This window comes from Geotrypetes seraphini, chromosome 13, assembly GCF_902459505.1.
Source record: "Geotrypetes seraphini chromosome 13, aGeoSer1.1, whole genome shotgun sequence".
NCBI lineage: Eukaryota > Metazoa > Chordata > Amphibia > Gymnophiona > Dermophiidae > Geotrypetes > Geotrypetes seraphini.
Genome location: NC_047096.1, coordinates 45,598,747 through 45,619,238, shown reverse-complemented (window position 1 = coordinate 45,619,238; position 20,492 = coordinate 45,598,747). Strand labels below are relative to the sequence as shown.

General features: G+C 39.3%; 1 protein-coding gene across 1 annotated transcript; it reads right to left on the bottom strand.

Annotated features, from left to right (window-relative positions):
• Positions 1-3,670: 3,670 nt before the first annotated feature.
• LOC117347607 (tigger transposable element-derived protein 1-like) lies at positions 3,671-8,773 on the bottom strand. The gene is made up of 2 exons (XM_033918731.1): positions 8,748-8,773; positions 3,671-5,027 (listed from the first exon to the last, which is right to left on the bottom strand). The coding sequence occupies exons 1-2, from the start codon at positions 8,771-8,773 to the stop codon at positions 3,671-3,673; spliced, it is 1,383 nt and encodes a 460-aa protein (XP_033774622.1).
• Positions 8,774-20,492: the final 11,719 nt, after the last annotated feature.

Below are 20,492 nucleotides of genomic sequence, written 5' to 3'. Positions count from 1 at the left end.
TGTCTGTGACCTGTAAAGTCCAAAAAGAGACAAGTTCATCAGGTTTGGCATGCAGGAGGAGGATGTGAACATCTCGGTCGAGTTCGAAAAGCAGAGACACTGGATCTGGGGCTTCCGGTGTGTTGGCAAGGATCGGATGATACCTGGTGAAATTTGGCGGCCTAGCAGTGAAGTCATCTCAATCTGGACTTTAATCCGACTGTTCTGATTTATATTTTCACTTTTTTTCCAGTTTATGTTTTATTGTTAATTTCATTCATTGATTTGCCCCTTGTTTTGTTTTATTTTTAACATTTAAATTTCTCCAAAATTCTATTGCTCAACGGTTCCTCCTTTCTGCAGCTATTCCTATCTCTCTTCTTTTCTACTTTTCAAAGTCCTTAGATCAATGTAGTCTTGTTAGAATGTTTATTTTCTTATTTTTTCTTCTATTTCTATTTCTTACTTTTATTGCTCAACTAATTGTTATTTTTTTCCTGGTACTTCAGTTAGATTGTGAGCCTTCGGGACAGTAAGGGAATTTCTAAGTACCTATTCTTTATTTATTTATTTATCTTATTTTTATTGTATCCTTTAATGTATATTTCTCTGTAAACCTATATTACTTATAATTTTAATGCACACTATTGTCTATTTTCTGTAAACCGCTTAGAATCCTAACGGAGTTTAGCGGTATATAAGAAATAAATTACATTACATTACATTACATACAGGGCACCAAGGACTAGAGACGCTACTGCTTCCCCCAGTGAAGTCCTCTGAGGCTGTAGAATCAAGTGCTGGTGCTTCTTTCATCCACCTTATGGGTGAACAAAAGTTTCCACTGCCCCGTCTTGCATGGCCCACGTGGATAAAGTGTTACTGCTGTTTTCAGCTATTCTATGTAGATTTATTGAAATTATCCTGCACAATATTTAACGTTGCTCTGAAAACATGCTGATTTCACCGATTGGTCGGATTTAATTCCATAGAGGGCACAATCAAAACAAATGTCCAAGTCCATTTTGGGCCTAGGGCGCTAGTCGCCCAAAGTCAGCAGCACCCAAAGTCCATTCTCAAAAAATACATTCAAAAATGTTTTTTTTCTTCCAAAATCATCTACTTCCACATCCAGCCATTTGATTGTCCAGACTGCTAGTACAGTCTGTCTTTATACTACATTCTCGTCCAAAAAATTGTCCAAGTCTGAAACTCCTAGAACAAGAGCTTTTCGACGTGGGAGAGATCAGCAAAGTGATGGACTGGCCACCCAGACATGGCAACAGAGTAGGGCACTGCTGTGAACTTCACAAAAAGGGTGCCACATAAACATCTCACCACAACACCCTTGCAGGTCATGGTGAACCCCGCAAAGCACCCCTAAAGCCTACTATACCCACCTGTCTACAACTCTAATAGCTCTTATGGCTGCAGGTACACCTATATGGCAGTAGAATAGGGTTTTGTGTTTTTTGGGGGGAGGACTTTCATTTTCCATCATGAATGTTTTGATTAGAGTGGCTTATGGGCCTGGGTCCTCTTCTCTATGGTTCACTAGCCTACCCCAGTCTACTTAAGCCACCTCTGTGCAGCTCTACTAGGCTTTCCTATGCTAGGCGTTGATGTTCTGGAGGTAGGTAGGTACATTTTTATTCCAATTTTATGGCGGTGGGGGGGGGGAGGTCAGTGATCACTGGGAGAGTGTGTGTGGGTCTGTACTTTGTGTCTGCAATGGTTATCTGGTCACTTATGATACCTTCTGGGTACTTAGATTTGTTTTTAGATCACCTAAGTCACAACGTATACGATAAGTTCCGTCCAGGCAGCCTCATCAAACTTTCGATTATCCCTGCAGTACGACTAAGTCTAGGTTGGCCCACATCCTGCCCTAACCACTCCTTCAAAATCGCCCCTTTCAGCTCTGGGCGCTCACCTGTTTTTAGGTTGTCAAGTGCTGATTTGAGTGGGTTTATAGACATATTTCTGTTTTGATTATGAGCCCCATAGCGTCTATAAAATGGGTGAATCGTTAGTATGGTTTAGTAGTGTAGGTAGTGAATAGTAGGCACAACAAAGTAAGTTTAATGAAGAGAAATAAATTTCATATGTTTAAATATACTATTTTAAGATTCTAAAGTTATTGTTTATGATATTAGAATTAGCTGCTAAACCAATCGCCCTGATGCAGTGGTAGAAAAGCTACCACAAAATGCTGGTGCCGCGTCGGGATTTTGAGGAGTGGCTAGATAAGAAGTGGGTTTTGAGCAATGACTTTGTGAGAAACAATAGTGGAGAGCTACTTGATGGAAACGATGCTTCATCCTGAATCATTATAGATAGTGTATCTGGAAGACCAAGATAAGTGAATTTTTGATCTGAAATATATATTAGTTATTTTCACTACTGACTCTATCAACTATGCAATAAATATGGTGAATGAACAGTGTGTTTTGAAAAATTTTGAAAAATTTAATAGACTGTTATGTAAAGTTTTGAAGTAAGTTTTTGATATATATATATCTAAAATAAATTGAGTAATAAAATATAAACATGGTGGAAATGGGGAGGTTTTTAAAAAAAAATTATTATTTTATTTATTGCAAATTCTAATAATGATTATACAAGTTAAATCACTTGCATGAAGATTAGATACAAATTAAACAGTTAATTAATGACTTTAGAATACAACAATGGAAAATTATTTAGTTATTTAGTCCACAAAATTAAGATCCAAGAACAAAGAAAAATAGTCAAGGAATAAATAAATGATTAATAGGACACAATAGGAGACGTTGTTTTAAATCCCAAATAGCCGGTCAGTTAGAATGATGGTACCAATAACTACCCCCCTTCCTTCTTTAGCCACAATAAATTCCAATAATTGCTTAGTCTCAAAAAAAGAAAATTTTTACCCTGAAATGAGACACAACAGTTCGAGGGAAATTCCAGAATGAAAGAAGCACCTAGTGCCGTGACTCTTGGTCTATAGACCAAAAAGTCCTTTCTTCATTTTTGTGTCTCTTTAGAAATATCAGGAAACAACCTAATTGTTGAGCCAAAGAAGGTATCATTCATGTGCCTGTAATATGAACGCAGAATTAGATCTCGGTCAAATTCCAAGGCCAATGTCGCAGTTAAGGTGGCTCTCTCTGTGATAACTTCCAATGAATTCTCAAGGAAATTTGTCAAATCTACTCCATTCTCCTGTGTTCCCACTCCTTCACCCAGGGTGGAAGCAACTTGTTTTTTCACACCCATTGAGATATACTGAGCTCTTGTTATAGGTGGTAAATTATCTCCGCATCATTTCCAATGGAGAAATATAATCGAGAGGTTTTTATGTCAATGATTGCAGTAGGAGCATGAGAAAGCTTCTCTTTTGAGGAAATTATAAAGCTCTGTAGTCTCTGAGGGTTTTCCTACTCCAAATAGTCCCTGCTGGATATACAGTGGTGCCTCACACAACGAACTTAATTGGTTCCAGGAGCAAGTTTGTTATGCGAAAAGTTCGTTATGTGAAACGCGTTTTCCCATAAAAATACATGTTAAAAAAAATAATTCGTTCTGTAGCATAAAATATGCTAAGATGACATAAAAAAAGATAAATTTTTTGTTATTATTTTTATTTAGATACATCTAAAAACATAATTGTTTTTTAAAACAACACACATTTTTTAAATTTAAAGACAGACTAAGTAGAGTCTACCGAATCTTGCACATCTTCATCCATTTTCTGCTTTTTGGCCGATGGTTTCATGAAAAACCTGTCCAAAGTCGTTTGTTTTTCTCTTTTCACCAACATCTGCCGAAAATAACAGACAAGAGTATCGGAGTAAAGATCGTTGATCCTGTTTGCTTCAGCTGAATCAGGATAGTGGGCATTGGTAAACTCCTGAACTGCTTTCCATTTGACCAGGATGTTCTTTATGTCAGCAGTTGGGATTGGTTGATTGTTTGATTGTTGCTCCTCGTCATCAGATGACGCTTCCCTTTGAGCATTGTCCTGTTGCTGGACCAGAAGTGCTTGGAGCTCTTCAGTTGTCAGCTCTTCTTCGTGTTCCTCAATAAGCTCCTCTACATCCTCTTCCTCTACCTCTAATTCCAACCTTTGGGCCACTGTGATGATGTCCTTCACCACTTCTGTGTCATCAACTACTGCTTCTTCCTGGGTCCACGAAGGCACAAGCATCTTCCAAGCAGAAATTAGGGTCCTTTGTGACACTTCTTCCCAGGCCTTCTGTATAAGTCGTATTGCCATAAGGACATCAAATTTCTCCTTCCAAAACATTCGGACAGTCATATTGTCTCCACCAAACTCGCATTCTTCAAACACCTTATTAAAGAGGGCTCTAGTGTAGAGTTTTTTAAAGTTCGCAATAACTTGCTGATCCATTGGCTGAATAATGGATGTGGTGTTTGGTGGCAAATACTGCACCTTGATAAAAGGATAATTTTCCTGCAATATTTCCTCTAGGTCTTTTGGGTGAGCAGGGGCATTGTCAAGTATCAGAAGGGCTTTGAGCGGCAGTTCTTTTTCCAGCATGAATTTCTTCACGGCAGGAGCAAAGGTTTCCAGAATCCATTCGTTGAAGATAACTTGGGTCACCCAGGCTTTTTGATTGGACTTCCAATGGACGGGCAGTTTGGACTTAATAACGTTATTTTTCTTGAAAATTCTTGGATTTTCAGAGTGATAAACCAATAGAGGTTTGATCTTGAGGTCTCCGCTGGCATTAGACGAAAACATAAGGGTAAGTCTGTCCTTCATGGCTTTGTGTCCTGGCAATTTCTTCTCCTCTTTTGTAATGAAGGTTCTGCTCGGCATTCTTTTCCAGAAAAGACCCGTTTCATCGGCATTGAACACTTGTTGTGGGCAGTATCCTTCATCCTTAATACATTTTTGAAAGTTAATAGAGAACTTTTCTGCTTCTATCTTGTCAGCACTGCCAGCCTCACCATGCATAGTAACGCTGTGGATTCCACACCTTTTCTTAAATCTAAAAAACCACCCCCTGCTGGCTTTGAATTCTTCTTCATTAGCTTGATTGCTGCCAATCAGGGACGTTTTTCTTTAGATCGTCATAAATTCTCTTGGCTTTGTGACAGATAATATCTTGGGTTGTTACGTCACCTTTCACCTGCCTGTCCTTAATCCAAATTGCTAATAGCCTCTCCATTTCCTCGTGGATTGAAGACCTATGTTTTTCATGAAATAGTTTTGATACTCCTTTGGCTACTTTGGCTGATTTTATTGCATCCTTATTTGTCAAAATGGTGAAAATGGTGGTTTTGCTGAGGCCAAACTCTTTGACGAGGTCACACTGTTTTACCCCACATTCACTCCTTCTAATTATTTCCCGTTTAATTTCAACAGAAATCACCTTCCTGCTTTTTTTAGAAGCCATGATATACTGTATAAACAATAATTTTATAACTTTATAACTTTTTAACTGAGGGCAGAGTCTCAGCGGCAAAAACTGGGACTTAACTGTTCAATTTTTTTTTTTCTAGCATCGGGGAAGCGGCGAGAGTAGCTCCGCCCCCCCCCACGCATCAGCAGTAGGCGCCGGGCCCCTGCGAGCCGACGGTCCGCCACTGCACAGGGAGCCAGGCGGAGAGAGGGCAGTTAAGCGCAGTGCCTGCGCGGAAGGATGCAGCTCGGGCGACTTCGTTGTGTGAAACGAAGTCCGTTGTACGAATCAAGACAAGAAGTTCGTTGTGCGCAGCGTTCGCTGTGCGAGGCGTTCGTTATGCAAGGCACCACTGTAAATATAAATATATATATATCCATGCTAACACCTGTACCACTACCACTACCACCAGAGCAAGCTAAAAGCAAACTGGTGCCCTCTGTAAAAATTGAAACTAGAGCCTCCTCACCCTATTAAAAAAAATACCAGTTTCTTCTCATCACCACCTATAGCCATTATATGAATTTCTCTTCTACCATAACCCTCCTGTATAATCACTAACCAATCTTCTTCTTCCTACCTCAGGGGTCCTTTTTCTAAGCTGCAGTGGCATTAGTATGCCCTTACATGGGTCTTTCCTAAGTGCTCAGGCCATTTTTACTACAGTAGTTTTCCATTATTTGAACTAATGGCCATGCACCAATGTTCATATACAGAAAAAAAGTATCACCACTGATATATATTCATTACAAAATTACCAAACTACCCTTCACAAAGTGCATCAGAATAGTTTAGAAAGTTAAATCACCATTTGGTGCAACAAATAAAAGCAATAAGAGTTGAAACCATGATAAAGCCTATCTGCAAGTTCTTCTACTCCCATTACTCACTAAGAACCAGTCAGAAACCATAGACTTTGGAGAAGAAATAAGTCTTGAGACCACCTTACAACTGGTAAATTAGGTTTCTATATGAAGCATAAGATGGAATTCCAAAGGAGAGGAGCCAGGGATATAGGGAATCAGAGTTAGAAAGATAGGCTGGATGGTCTAGTTGAAGGGGTTCAGGAAGGCAATTAAAGTTTTGCTTTCTTAAGGGTTTTTAAAAAAATTTTCAATACTGTTTATTTTATGATTTTTTTTCTTGATTTTTATGGAGTACGCTGTTTTGTAGTGTGGTTTTGATTTTTATTTATTTGTTTATGTATGTTTTGATGTTTATGTATGTCTGGGCTTTATTGGGAGGACTGGCAAAATAGTGAGTTAAATAGCTAACCCTTAAAAGCTATGGCAAGGATTTTGAACTTAATTTCTATAAGTTTTTAGAAGCCAATGATTCTCAAAAAGGAGGCAGAGATACTTGATCAAATCATTTAACAGATGAGTGAGCTTTACAGTGGCAGTTTGAACATTATGAAGTCTTTTGAGGGCAATTAGTCACAGGTCATTGTAAAGCGTATTATACCGGTAGTAGTAAAATGGCTTATCACTAACACATGAACCGAGACAAATGTGAGTCTCAGTCTAGAAATGCAGAAATGAAAGCAAATCAGCACCTGCTTAATATTATTATTTATTTTTAACAAGTAATTCACGATAGCAGTGCCATGTCACTTAGATACTGGTTTGCACCAGATTCACCTTTTAAGGCTCCTTTTACAAAGGTGCACTAGGGCCTTAACGCACGGAATAGTGCACGCTAAAATGCTGCACGTGCTAGCCGCTACCGCCTCCTCTTGAGCAGGCGGTAGTTTTTGGGGTTAAAAACGCTAGCGCACCTTTGTAAAAGGAGCCCTTAGTGTGTATTGGAGCCACACACTTCTCGTCTGCTTTTACAGTATTATGATTTTATTTGTAAGCTTAATACATGTTTTGAATTATGTTTTAATGATTTCAATGCATTATGTTATATTTACATGTTTTAATGATATGGCATTTGTAGACTTTTGAGAAAGGCACGTGCTGCTGAAACACTAATCGTGGTGCAGAGGTTGGAGCTATAGCCTCAGCACCCTAAGGTTGCGGGCTCAAATCTCATGCTGTTCCTTGTGACCCTGGGCAAGTCGCTTAATTCCCCATTGCCTCAGGTACATTAGATAGAATATGAGCCCACCGGGACAGATAGGGAAAAATGATGAAGTACCTACATGTAAACCACTTAAGTATAAGTGGTATATAAATACTATAAATAAATAAAATTTCTTCCTCACGCCTCTTGTGTTCAGTCTAGAAATGGCTTGATAACTCTAGAACAGAACAAAAAGCAAAATCTGACTACTGATGAAATGTGAGATAGTGCTGGGTCTAGTATAACTGTGAGAGAGTTATTGGTTGATTTCAAAGTAAAAGGGGTATTATTTGTATGACACTGTTTTTGATTAAAAATCAATAAAGAATTAAAAAAAAAAAAAAAAGAAAGTAAAAGGGAGAGAGCTGGCAATGAGTTTTCTCAGGGTTAAGTTTTCGACAACTGGTCTCCAAACATTGTGTCACTTCAGCCAGACAGTGGCTAAGGGAGGTCAAATCAGGGAATGCAGGGTCAATGTCCACAAACACCCTTGGCCTGAATAAGACCTGTCAGCAGAATAAGGAACAAATTAAGACAGAGTCTTGTGAAACCCGTCAAGAGTTCTCCAAGAAGAGGCACTGGAACAGATTCGATAGGATCTAGGGGTAAGAAATAAGTTGAACCAACTGAAAACAACACTTCTGGAACCAAGATCAGACAACTGGGAGGAACATAGCTTATGATTAACTTAGTCAAATGCAGATGAAAAACCAAGCGACAATAATAATCACAACTTTTCCAGCTTCAAAAATTCTCTCACTTCACGTAGAAGTTTATTGAGGCAAGTTTTCATGTTATGAAATAGCAAGGGGTGGATTGAGGTATGTTGGGGTGTTAGTATAGGGGTATTATAACATGCTCCAAGTGAGGACTTCTTAATTCTCATACCAAGCAGGGGATATCTCAGAACGCTACTTTGATAAATGCATGTCAGCGTAGCAGCACTCCTCACTGACTTCACCCAGTGCTTGAGAGTGATTTGTATCAAATTTATCTATAACTATCATTGGTTAATAAATATAATTCTTTTAAATTTTATTTAAACTTATTTATCATTCATTATCTCATATTCTCCTTTTGTCTTTTTTTGTCAATTCGTAAAAATTATAAAAGCACTTAGCTTCATGTATCTGTTGTTCAGTAGGTTAATGTACCGCCTCCCATCAACGCGTTTCAGTTCTTCTTCAGGACGGGTCAAGTACTATCTCTGAATCTAAATAACAAACGTACTCCATATTAATTCCCAATCAGACTGTATCAATTACTCATAAACAATACCATATTACTAACCTGATAGGTTTCACCATTTCATTCATCGCGCAGCCATTGTATCAGTTAAATATGGCCGCGGCATTCTTCACAAGCTTTATATACTCCTCCCCCCTTCTGACATCATCAGATCATTGAAGCATCAAACCGCCGCCAGCATTTCAACACTGTATCTTGACTCAAAGGGCTACACATCCAAACTGTGCCCCCATCAGTAAATAAATCATGCCCCCTTAAGACCCCGACTGGTCACTCTCATAGTTTCATTCAGCTAACAGCATCCAATCACTTGTTTTGTTTAAGCCACAAGGGTGCATGCTCTCCAGCTCATACATCCATCTCAATTCCTTTATATTTAAAATTCGCTCATAATTTCTTCCCTCCCACCCAATTTTTACTATATCAATAACTCTCCACTTTAGATCTTTCATCTTATGTTTACATAGCATCCAATGGCGAACTATTGGAGCATCTCATTCTGTGTGTGAACGTGAGATTTGTGTACTATAAGTCTAATTTTGACAGAGCGAATAGTTCATCCCACGTAGAGTTTGCATATGGCAATTTAAATTATTTTGGACTTATATTAACTACGTAATTGCCATTAGCCTGTGTACTAGCCAAGTGAGGACTGCCATACAGTGTCGTTGCTAAATGGGGTTTAGGAATGAAGCTTTACATATTAAAGGCAATGCTAAAACTGGGCGCTTGCACTTATATGCATCTTGCATATGTAAAAATTCAGAATATGTGTGTAAATGTATATAACATAACATCGTACTTATAAACCACACAACCGTAAGTTCAATGCGGTGAACAAAAGATTAAAAATAACAAAACCTAAGGATGATTTAAATTAGTTCACTACATATTTTGAGTTCTAAAGTGCTTGTAAGAGCAAACACTAAGCAACAGTGGCCTAAATTCCCTGTCATAGAAAGCAGCCTGAAATGCTAGTGTATGTTCCAAGGATTTCTTGCTCTTACAACCTTGAGCAGACAGAAAATTAAACAATCCATGTGATTCTCTCCTATGTTTATGGAATGCTTTGAGAAATCTATCGGTCATATAGTTTGGAGCAATACTATACGCAACTTTGTAACAACGACAACCCAGCTTAAACAAAACATGCGCCTCCACTGGAAGCCAATGCACCTTACGGTAGAAAGGAGTCACAAGATCATATTTCTTTAGACCATAAATTAATTTGACCCCTGTATTTTGAATCAGTCTAAGTCTAAGCTTTATTTTAAATATTGTAATTCAACCCTACTTTCCTAACTGTGTGTAGTCTGTATATGTGTCTCATATTTAAAGTCTACTAACCTAATACTGTATTGTATTATATTTTAATACCCACTTGTGTTGTTTCTTTTTAAGATATCTTTTTGTTAATGCTGTACACCGCTTTGAAATTTGAGTTAGCAGTATAAAAAATGTTTTATTAAACTTGAAACTTCTTGGTACATGTCAAATAGACACTGTTACAATAGTTGAGAAGACTTAAAAGTAACAACTGAACTAAAAGTTTAAAGGCCGGAAATTCAAAATATGATTTTATGGTACGCAGCTTCCACAATGTGTAATAACCCTTTTGCACCACAGCATCTACTTGCTTTTTCATGGTCAAGTGTTGATCTATAACTCCCAATATTTTAATCGTTGGATTGATCTTATAGAGTGTTGAGTCTATAGTAATTGATGGTTCATGTAAAATTCATGTAGAATTTGGTCTTGTCATGTATATGTACCTGCAAAAGTGCCAATAGGGTGCTTAGATGCTATTCTGTAATGGCATACATAAGTGGCATAGGGCCAGATTCTGTATTTATTTTTTATTTATTTATAATATTGGCAAGCAAAATACTTGAACAGAAAAGCATAGAAGATTCAATTTCACATAGCAATGTTAGGAAGAAATCACATATGCTACATAGACCTCAAAAAGAGGGGCAAACCTATAAATCGTTGAAGCACAGAGAATCAGTAGAAAGGAATTATGGTTAAACCATAGGGCCAGATTCTATAAAAGGTGTTGAAAATTGGGTGCCAATAAAATTCTGTGCTCAATAAGGGTCAGATTCTGTAATTGGGAACCTAAAAAGATAGGCACCTATAGTTAGGCACCCATTATAGAATCGTTTTGAGCGGCGCCTAACTTAAAACTTAGGCACCTGTAATATAGGTTAAGATTTTAAAGGTCTACATCATAGGTGCCTAAGTCCTTTAGAGAATCACGCCAAGCAGCGTCTAAGTCTTTCTCTATCCCTAGACAGACCTACTTTGGTGTTAGGTACCTTGTGATAGGTGCCTGTCTTTTGTAGAATTGCGCCTAAAGTTTTTAATATTACGAAATAAGGGGTTTCCCAATGTGTGGGAAATCTGTTGCTAAAAATTCAGTGTTGCAGTCTCAGTTACTGTAACCCATGTTACTTTTTGTTTTTCTCTTATAAACAATATGAAAAATACTGCAAGTGTTGATGCCAGCAGCCTGGTTCCATCCTGGTTAAGGTGGAGCCCATCTTTGCGGGAATAGGCGCCCCCTTCTTCAATATGTCGCCTAGTTCCTAACAAATCTAAAACATTCCTTCCTGCACCATTGACTCACCCATCACCCAAAAAGCGGGTGTAGTGGGCCCATCTTACTCACCTTAACACCCTGCAATCTTCTCAAATGGTACTTATGTTAGTACAGATTATAAATACCTTTGAGACTGGATAATATTTACATGAATGGGCTGGCCCTAGGAAAAAATTAGAACTTAATATTGGACCAATGTAACCTACGAATTTTCCAGAGATGTCTGCTACACCAGTAGTTGGGTTTAAGGTTTCTCATATAAATCTATAGCAGCTAGTAAGAGGAACTTTTCTGTTTTATTTTACCCCTTGTACCTTGTATATGCACACTTGGAAAAGGCTTCCCCAGTAACTGGAGCTTCCTTTTCATCTGTAAGACAGGAAATGTCTCAAATAAAATCAAAGACCAAGAATCACAAGCTCTTAAGTGTGGCCATATGTCAGAGATCATTTTACAGTAATGAAATGATCCGTAAGGAGCCATCCGTCTTTGGGCAATAACAGGAAGATGACGGGCTATCGGCCAGAGCTCAGGCAAAGCAGTTGTTCTGACACACCCACTGAAATAACTGCTTGAAATCATGACAAACGACAGAGAGAAGAGCGAGACAATAGACAGACTGGGAATGAGAGAATCTCTTTTTTAGACTTTTGTTACCTGACTCTCACATTCTAAACATTGCCTCAGAGCATTTATATAACGGGTTGATGTGAAGTTTGTTTGTTTAGCATCCACCAAAGGGTTAATCCTGCCCTAAGCACTAGAATAGAAACAAAGAATAAATTTGTATCTTCATCTGTATGCAAACGAGCCTTTTTTCTCACAGAAAACAAAATATATCTGTTGTTTATATTACATAAGGGTAACAACCCATGTTTATTCCAATTCTCAGGGCTACAAACTGGTCTGGTTTACAGCCTATTTATGACAACCGGTTAATTGATATGCCTCCTTATATTTGAGTTGAGAATGAAATTAATTTGCATATATTGATTTCCCTGAAAAGCAGATGGGTTATAGACCTCAAAGACCCATATCTGAAACATATCTGAAACTGTGGAGCCTAGAGTGAATGCCCTGGGGTGAGTCATAAGGTTAGGTGAAATAAAGCATTTTTAAGGGTGACATTTAGCTTGAGCAATCATTTTCACATTTCTGTTGGCTCTTTCCATGTCTTGGTGCCAGTAAAAAAAAAAAAAAAAGTGGCAAGGAAACAGAAGAGAACAATGACATTTTTTTTAAAGCTAAATTGATCTCTGTTATAGAGACTTGGGGTTAATTTTATGAAAAAGGCTCTTATAACATTGTGCAGGGATACACATATGTAAAAAGTAGGTACACAGAAATTGTGCATCTGCTCATACATAATCTGCATTTTTTGGAGTGTAGTTTGGGAGGAATTGCGATTTACACATAGAACACACACACAAATGTAGACCCCCTTTTATCAAGCTGCTTAAGGATTTTTTTTTTTACTGCAGACCGCTGAGGTAAAAGCTCCGATACACCTAAGAATTCTATGAGCGCTGGAGCTTTTACCACAGCGGTCTGCAATAAAAAACCCTTGTACAGCTTGATAAAAGGGAGTCTTAGATCTTTTGAACAGGTGTAAATTTGTGTGTGAGGAATTTTTCCCTAGTGGATCTGGTTCTTAATTCCAATTTCATAAAGGCACGTAGGGACCTATGTTGATTTTACTTTAAAAAAAAAAAAAAGCTTAAAAGAGGTGTCTTGTGGACATAATGCTGTTTTATAAAATTAACCCCACTATAGGATTATAGAACTGCTGTTCAGTGTTGCTATTTCCTATGAATTCACACTTAAGACAGGGGATGATGAAGGGCAGAAGAGAGGTGAATTAGCATATCTGTATGTATGTTTAGATGGAGAGTTGACTCCAATTGTTGGGTTTTCTTTTTCATATATGAACTTGGCTGTTTACTAAGTATATGAAGGGAAATTAGAATTTTTTGGTTACATTATTTATTGATAAAAAAAAATTTGTTTGATGTATTTTGTACGTCTGTAAACCTGACCTGTTAAAGTTCCATGTCCTCTGTAGCAGTAGCCTCAGTTAAGAGTTCTCTTGGCAAACATGATTACATTAACATGTAGTTAAACTTTGGCCTCAATGCACATGCAGAAAGTTCTTATAAATTTTATGAAATTTTATGTACTCACATTTGGTATATTTTCTCAGAGGTTTGTGGTCCCTGGGCACAGGCTTTGTAGTTTCAGTAGGTAAAGAAGGAGATTGGAAAGGCAGACGATTGCAGAGAACTTTGAAGAATAGTTGGTAAGATGAGATGATTCCAGAGGCTGGATGAAAGATCATACAGGCATAAGATGTATGTCTCTAGGTGAAAAAAGCAGTCCTATATTCAGGGAGACAAGCCATGTGCTGTTGATGGAGGCAGGAGAAAAGAGAGAGAGATAGAGAGAGAGAATACTCGCATGTCAGGGGCAGAGTGCAGGTGAGACCAATGGGCATAAAGCATGGCCATAGTGGCAAGGAAAGGTCATATTCTAACTGACCTTTCAGAGTACAGGACTGTAAAGGAGAGCAAGAGGCATAGAAGTAAGACAAAGGGTTCAGGTTTACATGAGAGAAATGGAGGAGGTCTTACAGGAGAAAGATCGCTAGAAATAGAGCTTATACTGATAAGCAAGAGTGGCTGCAATGGGTATGAGACTACATTACCCATAATGTCTAGTTTACAGAGCATAACAGAAAGTGACTGTAGCATTAAGTTTCCATAAATGAGAATAGCATTAAACACATTTTAGAGTTGAGTCATAAAACTAGTGCAGAATTGCTGGGGGTAGAGCAAAGGTGTATAGCGATCACAACATGATCCAGTGCAGGCTTGAAATTGGATCATCAAAGGGGAAAAGAACCACAACGACGGCACTCAACTTCAAAAAAGGAAATTATGATGCCATGAGAAAAATGGTGGGAAAGAAGCTCAAAGGCAACATAGGGAAGACAGAATCTGTAGAAAAAGCCTGGACCTTATTCAAGGAGACTGTGCACGAAGCATAAAGCATATGCATCCCCAAGTTCAGAAAAGGGTGCATAGAACAAAAAACCCAGTGTGGATAACAAGTGCAGTGAAGAAGGCGATAAGCGACAAGAAAGCATCGTTCAGAAAATGGAAAAAAGACCAAACAGAGGAGAACCAAAAAGGGCACAAAGAACACCAGAAAGAGTGTCACCGAGTGATTAGAAAAGCAAAAAGAGAATATGAAGAGAGACTGGCAAAGGAAGCAACAAACTTCAAGTCGTTCTTCAGATACGTCAAGGGGAAGCAACCGGCGAGAGAAGAAGTGGGACCATTGGACGATGGAGACAGAAAGGGAGTTGTAAAAGAAGAGAAAGAGATAGCTGACAGGTTAAATGAGTTCTTCACGTCAGTCTTCACGATGGAGAATATAACCACCATTCCAGAACCCGAGTAGATCGTAATAGGAGACCAAGACGATAAGCTGGTCGATTTAAAGGTATGCCAAGAGGATGTACTCAAGCAGATTGACAGACTAAAGAGCGACAAATCGCCGGGTCCGGATGGCATTCACCCAAGGGTACTCAAGGAACTAAAAGACGTAATAGCGGAGCCACTTCGACAGATATGCAACCTATCCTTAAAAACCGGAGAGATCCCGGAGGATTGGAAAATAGCAAATGTCACGCCCATCTTCAAGAAGGGCGCAAGGGGGGACCCGGGAAACTACAGGCCGGTGAGCCTGACCTCAGTCCCGGGAAAGATGATGGAGGCACTGATTAAAGACAGCATCTGTGAACACATCGAAAAAAATGGGCAGCTAAAACCGAGTCAACATGGCTTCTGTAAGGGTAGGTCATGCCTCACAAACTTATTGTACTTCTTTGAGGGAGTGAACAGCCAGGTGGATAAAGGGGAATCTATAGACATCATTTACCTTGACTTCCAAAAAGCCTTCGACAAGGTGCCACACGAGAGACTGCTTAAAAAGATATGGAACCACGGGGTACAAGGGGAGGTCCACCGATGGATCAAAAACTGGCTGGCAAACAGGAAGCAGAGGGTTGGCGTAAAGGGCCACTACTCAGACTGGAAAGGGGTCACGAGCGGAGTTCCGCAGGGGTCGGTGCTGGGACCGCTCTTGTTCAATATCTACATAAATGATCTAGAGGCGGGAACTAAGTGTGAAGTCATTAAATTTGCAGATGACACCAAACTATACAGCAGGGCTCAAACCAAGGAAGATTGCGAGGATCTCCAAAAGGATCTAACGCAGCTGGAAAAGTGGGCCGAAAAGTGGCAGATGAGCTTCAACGTGGGGAAATGCAAGGTCATGCACATGGGGAAAAAGAACCCGATGTTCACATACAAAATGGGGGGAACACCACTAGGGGTTAGTAACCTGGAGAGAGACCTGAGAGTGATGGTAGACGCAACACTGAAGGCATCGGCGCAATGCGCCACAGCCTCTAGGAAAGCAAACAGAATGCTGGGTATCATTAAGAAGGGTATTACGACCAGGACGAAGGAAGTCATCATGCCGCTGTATCGTGCAATGGTACCGCCGCATCTGGAGTACTGTGTCCAGTACTGGTCGCCGTACCTCAAGAAAGACATGGCGGTACTTGAGGGAGTACAAAGAAGAGCAACCAAACTGATAAAGGGAATGGAAAATCTCCCATATACCGACAGATTGAAGCAGTTGGGACTTTTCTCCCTGGAAAAGCGAAGACTTAGAGGAGACATGATAGAAACCTTCAAGATCCTGAAGGGCATAGAAAAAGTAGACAGGGACAGATTTTTCAAATTAAGGGGCACCATAAGCACAAGGGGGCATTGGGAGAAATTGAAGGGGGACAAGTTCAGAACAAACGCTAGGAAGTTCTTTTTCACTCAGAGGGTGGTGGACACATGGAACGCGCTTCCAGAGGCTGTTGTAGACAAGAAAACATTAAATGGTTTCAAAGAAGGTTTGGATAGATTCCTAGAAGAAAAAGGGATTGGGGGGTATAGATAGGTATAGACCATTGCTCAGGCAATGGGCCTGATGGGCCACCGCGGGAGCGGACCGCTGAGCAGGATGGACCTATGGTCTGCCTCAGCGGAGGCAACTTCTTATGTTCTTATGTTCTTATAGCAGTTACAAATAAATTTTTGTTTTGTTAGATCTTAGTACAGGAATAGCACTTTTGCAAAAGAGAACTAAGGTTCACTGATAGTAGGGATGGGCTATTATTTAAAATGAGTATCATTTGCCAATGAGTGCATACTATGGGCTGGATTCTATATATGGCATCCAAATTTGTGAGCCCAAGATGCATATGCAAGTTAATTACTTAATGAGCTTGACATTAATAATTGGGCGCTAACAACCAATTATTGATATTAATTGGCACTCATTAATATTTGTGAATCTGGCTGTATGCTATTCTGTGACAGTGTGCCTAACTCCCATAGGCCCTGATTCTATATAGGTTTCCTAAAAAATCAGCCCCCAACTAGTATGGCACTCTTTCTCATACTGCTGGGACAACACCTGCGGGGTCCCACAGGGCTCCCCCCTATCCCCCATCCTATTCAACATTTACCTTGCCTCACTAGGTAAACTCCTACACAACCTTAATCTCAAATTCTTCATTTATGCAGACGATATCACAATAACCATTCCATTAACCAACTTTTCACAAGAACTACTCGACCACATCTCAAACACTCTCAACCAGATAGAACTCTGGATGCTTTCATTCAGACTGAAATTAAACCCAGACAAAACAAAATTTTTTCTAGCCTCCCCCAAAGATAAAATTAAGGAAACCACAATTCAACTAAAAGGAAAGACCTTCCCCCTTGATCCGACCATAAAAATTCTGGGAGTCACGCTGGACAAAAACTTATCGCTAGATAACCATACCGACCTCATAATTAGGAAAAGCTTCTCGGTACTTTGGAAACTTCGCACCATAAAAAAACACTTCTATGACAATGCATTCCGCCTACTTGTACAATCCTCCATCCTCAACATCCTCGACTACTGCAATATCATCTACCTTAACGCCACTAAGAAAACTACCAGGAGACTAAAAACAGTCCAAAATACCGCTGTGCGCCTCATCTTTGGCCTAAAGAAATGGGAACATGTCACCCCTTTCTATCACCAACTACACTGGCTACCATTTGAATCTAGAATTCTCTTTAAATTTGCATGCTTCTGCTACAAATCGATTAACGGCTCCTCCCCAAGTTACATAAACACACACTTTAACCTCTACTGCAGCAACAGGACATCACGGAGAACTCAATTGTTCGCCTTCCCTTCGCCTAAACACTGCCCTCTCAAAAGATTCCTGGATAGAACTTTTGCCTTCCAAGCAGCCAAGTCGAACCCATGGCTAGCACAGATGATACTCGAGGCCCCCACTTACCTATCATTCAGAAAACTACTAAAAACGTACCTTTTCAGCAAACACGTCCCTTAATAACCCATTCACCTCACAGGACACTTACCCCACCGCTGCCCCCTTCCTCCTTCACCAGTCCCTCCCTCCCCCACTCTCTACCTCCCCTACCTAGCTCGGTCAAACCTGCAATTTCTGTAATATTGATGTAAACCTGCCCTCTGTGCAGACAGTTAAGAATCGCTGTAACTTCACGGCTGACTGCGGCAAATCACTGTAATTTATCGTAATTCGGCCTGCAATTTACTGTCAAAAATTCTTCTAATTATGCTGTAAATCTGCTTCTAATTTTGTAAACCTACTTCTAATTTTGCTGTAAATCTGCTATTCAATGCTGTAAATCTGCTTCTAATTTTGTAAACCTACCTCTAATTTTGTTGTAAATCTGCTCTTCAATGCAGATCATTTGCTAATTGATGTAAACCGCCTAGAACTCACTGGGTATGGTGGTATATAAGAATAAAGAATAATAAGTGCAATTCTATAAAAGTTAGGCGCACTGTATAGAATCATGCCTTAGGCATTGATAGGCATCCTAACTTTTAGGCACATCATATTTATGCCAGGGTGACCTGTATATAATTATAGAATCCATATCCAACTTGCATGCATCCAATATCAATTAGCGAAATGATGGAACTAACTACCACTTACACTATGATCTTGTGACCACTATCTCAGGTTCAGAAAACCTTTAAAAGCATTTCTGTACCATGACATGGAGCCAATCCAGAAGTAACTGTAATGGTAATTGTAAAAGTCCATTTCTACGCTGTCCAATGCAACTCCTGGGACATAACAATGAGCTAATGATGACCTACTTGAACTTGCAACACTATAGGCATTTACCTATGAATCCCACTGAAAAAAATTAAAACTGAGATTGCTCACATTCTAACCCTGAGTTACAAAAAAAACATGATTACATGTAAAGAAATGGATTTTCTCAAAGAGAACTCCCCTGTGACTCCTCGAATTTATTTCCTCCCTAAGATCCACAAGGACATGCAATGTTCCCCGGGACATCCCATTGTTTCTATGAGAAATTCTATTTTGGAACCATTATCCAAATTTGTGGATATATTTTTGAGAGAGGAAGTTAACAAGATACATTCCTATAAAAAGGACACCACTCACATGTTATCTATATTGTCATCTATAACCATGGAGAGTGAAGATTGGCTACTAGTCACTTTAGATGTATCATCATTATACCCTAGGGGGCGTCCCCACGGGATCCTAGTGAACCGAATGGGGAACCCGCGGGATTCCCGTCATCCCCGTTCCCTTGCAGCTCTCTACCCTGAGGTTCTCTACTTCTTACAACATATTCACCTGATACCTTGCATCCACTACTAACCTGAAAGAAATGACCTATCAGATAGAAAGAAAACCACTTTAACACTGTACCATTCATTCCCAGATTTTCAATTTTCAACAGCAATCTGAAGAGTCAAAAGCTCCTGATACATCTAACGATATCAAGCAATAGGTCATGTGTTGATCCATCCCCAATCGTAATAGAGATACCAGTAATAGTTCAACATTGTGTGCTTTACGGAAGCCAAATTGATTACAATCCAGACAATTAACCCTCTGCACAAAATTATTGAGTTGGAACAAAACAATTTTTTCCATAATTTTACCCAGAAATGGTACAAATTTTCATAGATTTCATATCTAAACCTTTCTTTTTCAAAACTGGTCTCACAGTAGATTGTTCACAGTTTGTGCTTAATTGTGAGCATTCTAGCAGATGGCTGCAGTTATGCATATAATTTTAGGTGCAAGCTCTATAGCAAGTGTAAATGTTCACCATGCTTTGTTTGTCCTATCTGTGGGAGCTTTAAAATGTATACTATAATGGGTGGTCATCATGCTTGTTTGCTTAGGGCTTACCGAAAGATTGATCCTAACATGAGCATTAGAATAAGTGAAGGTACTGTGGAAGGAGTGGCCTAGTGGTTAGAGCAGCTGCCTCAGCACTCTGAGGTTGTGAGTTCAATCCCAGCCTGTTCCTTGTGACTCTAGGCAAGTCACCTAACCCTCCATTGCCCCAGGCACCAGTTAGATAGTGAGCCTGCCAGGACAGATAGGGAAAATACTTAAGAATACCTGATTAATATTCATTGTACTGTAAACCACTTTGGGTGAATCTCTTCATGAAAAGGCAGTAAATAAATTTCTGGTCTGTACAAGTTCTAAAATGTTACAAAAGTGACTGCGTTCAGAAAAGAAAAGCAGCTAAGACTTAAGATTCAGAAAAATAATTAGTGTGGTAAATCATAGCACAGAGTGACAAATTTTATCCACCATATGACCTAAACCACTGCCTAAGCCTAGCCAAGAAGAGACATCCTGGAAATCATGTTTCTCTTCTCCATCCCTTTTCTGTTTGATTGGAAACATAAACATATCTATTGGCACAATTATCTTACATGAATTGCTGTAGAGATGTACATCAAGGGGTTGATTTTCAAAACAAATTATGCAGTTAATTTCACAGTTAATTGCATTAGTGATTAGCTTTGAAATTATCGGACTGCCCCAAGGCATAAGTTTTAATCTGTACATCTTGTAGACCAGACAAAAGTTATTCAGATAAAAGAGAGAGAGGACTGGGAAGCATTTGAGGGGATGAAGCTATTTGGAACATATGTCCCCTTTAGGGGACCTCATCAATTCCTCACCTCATTTGATTGCACTCTATGAAAAGTTCCAAATTTTA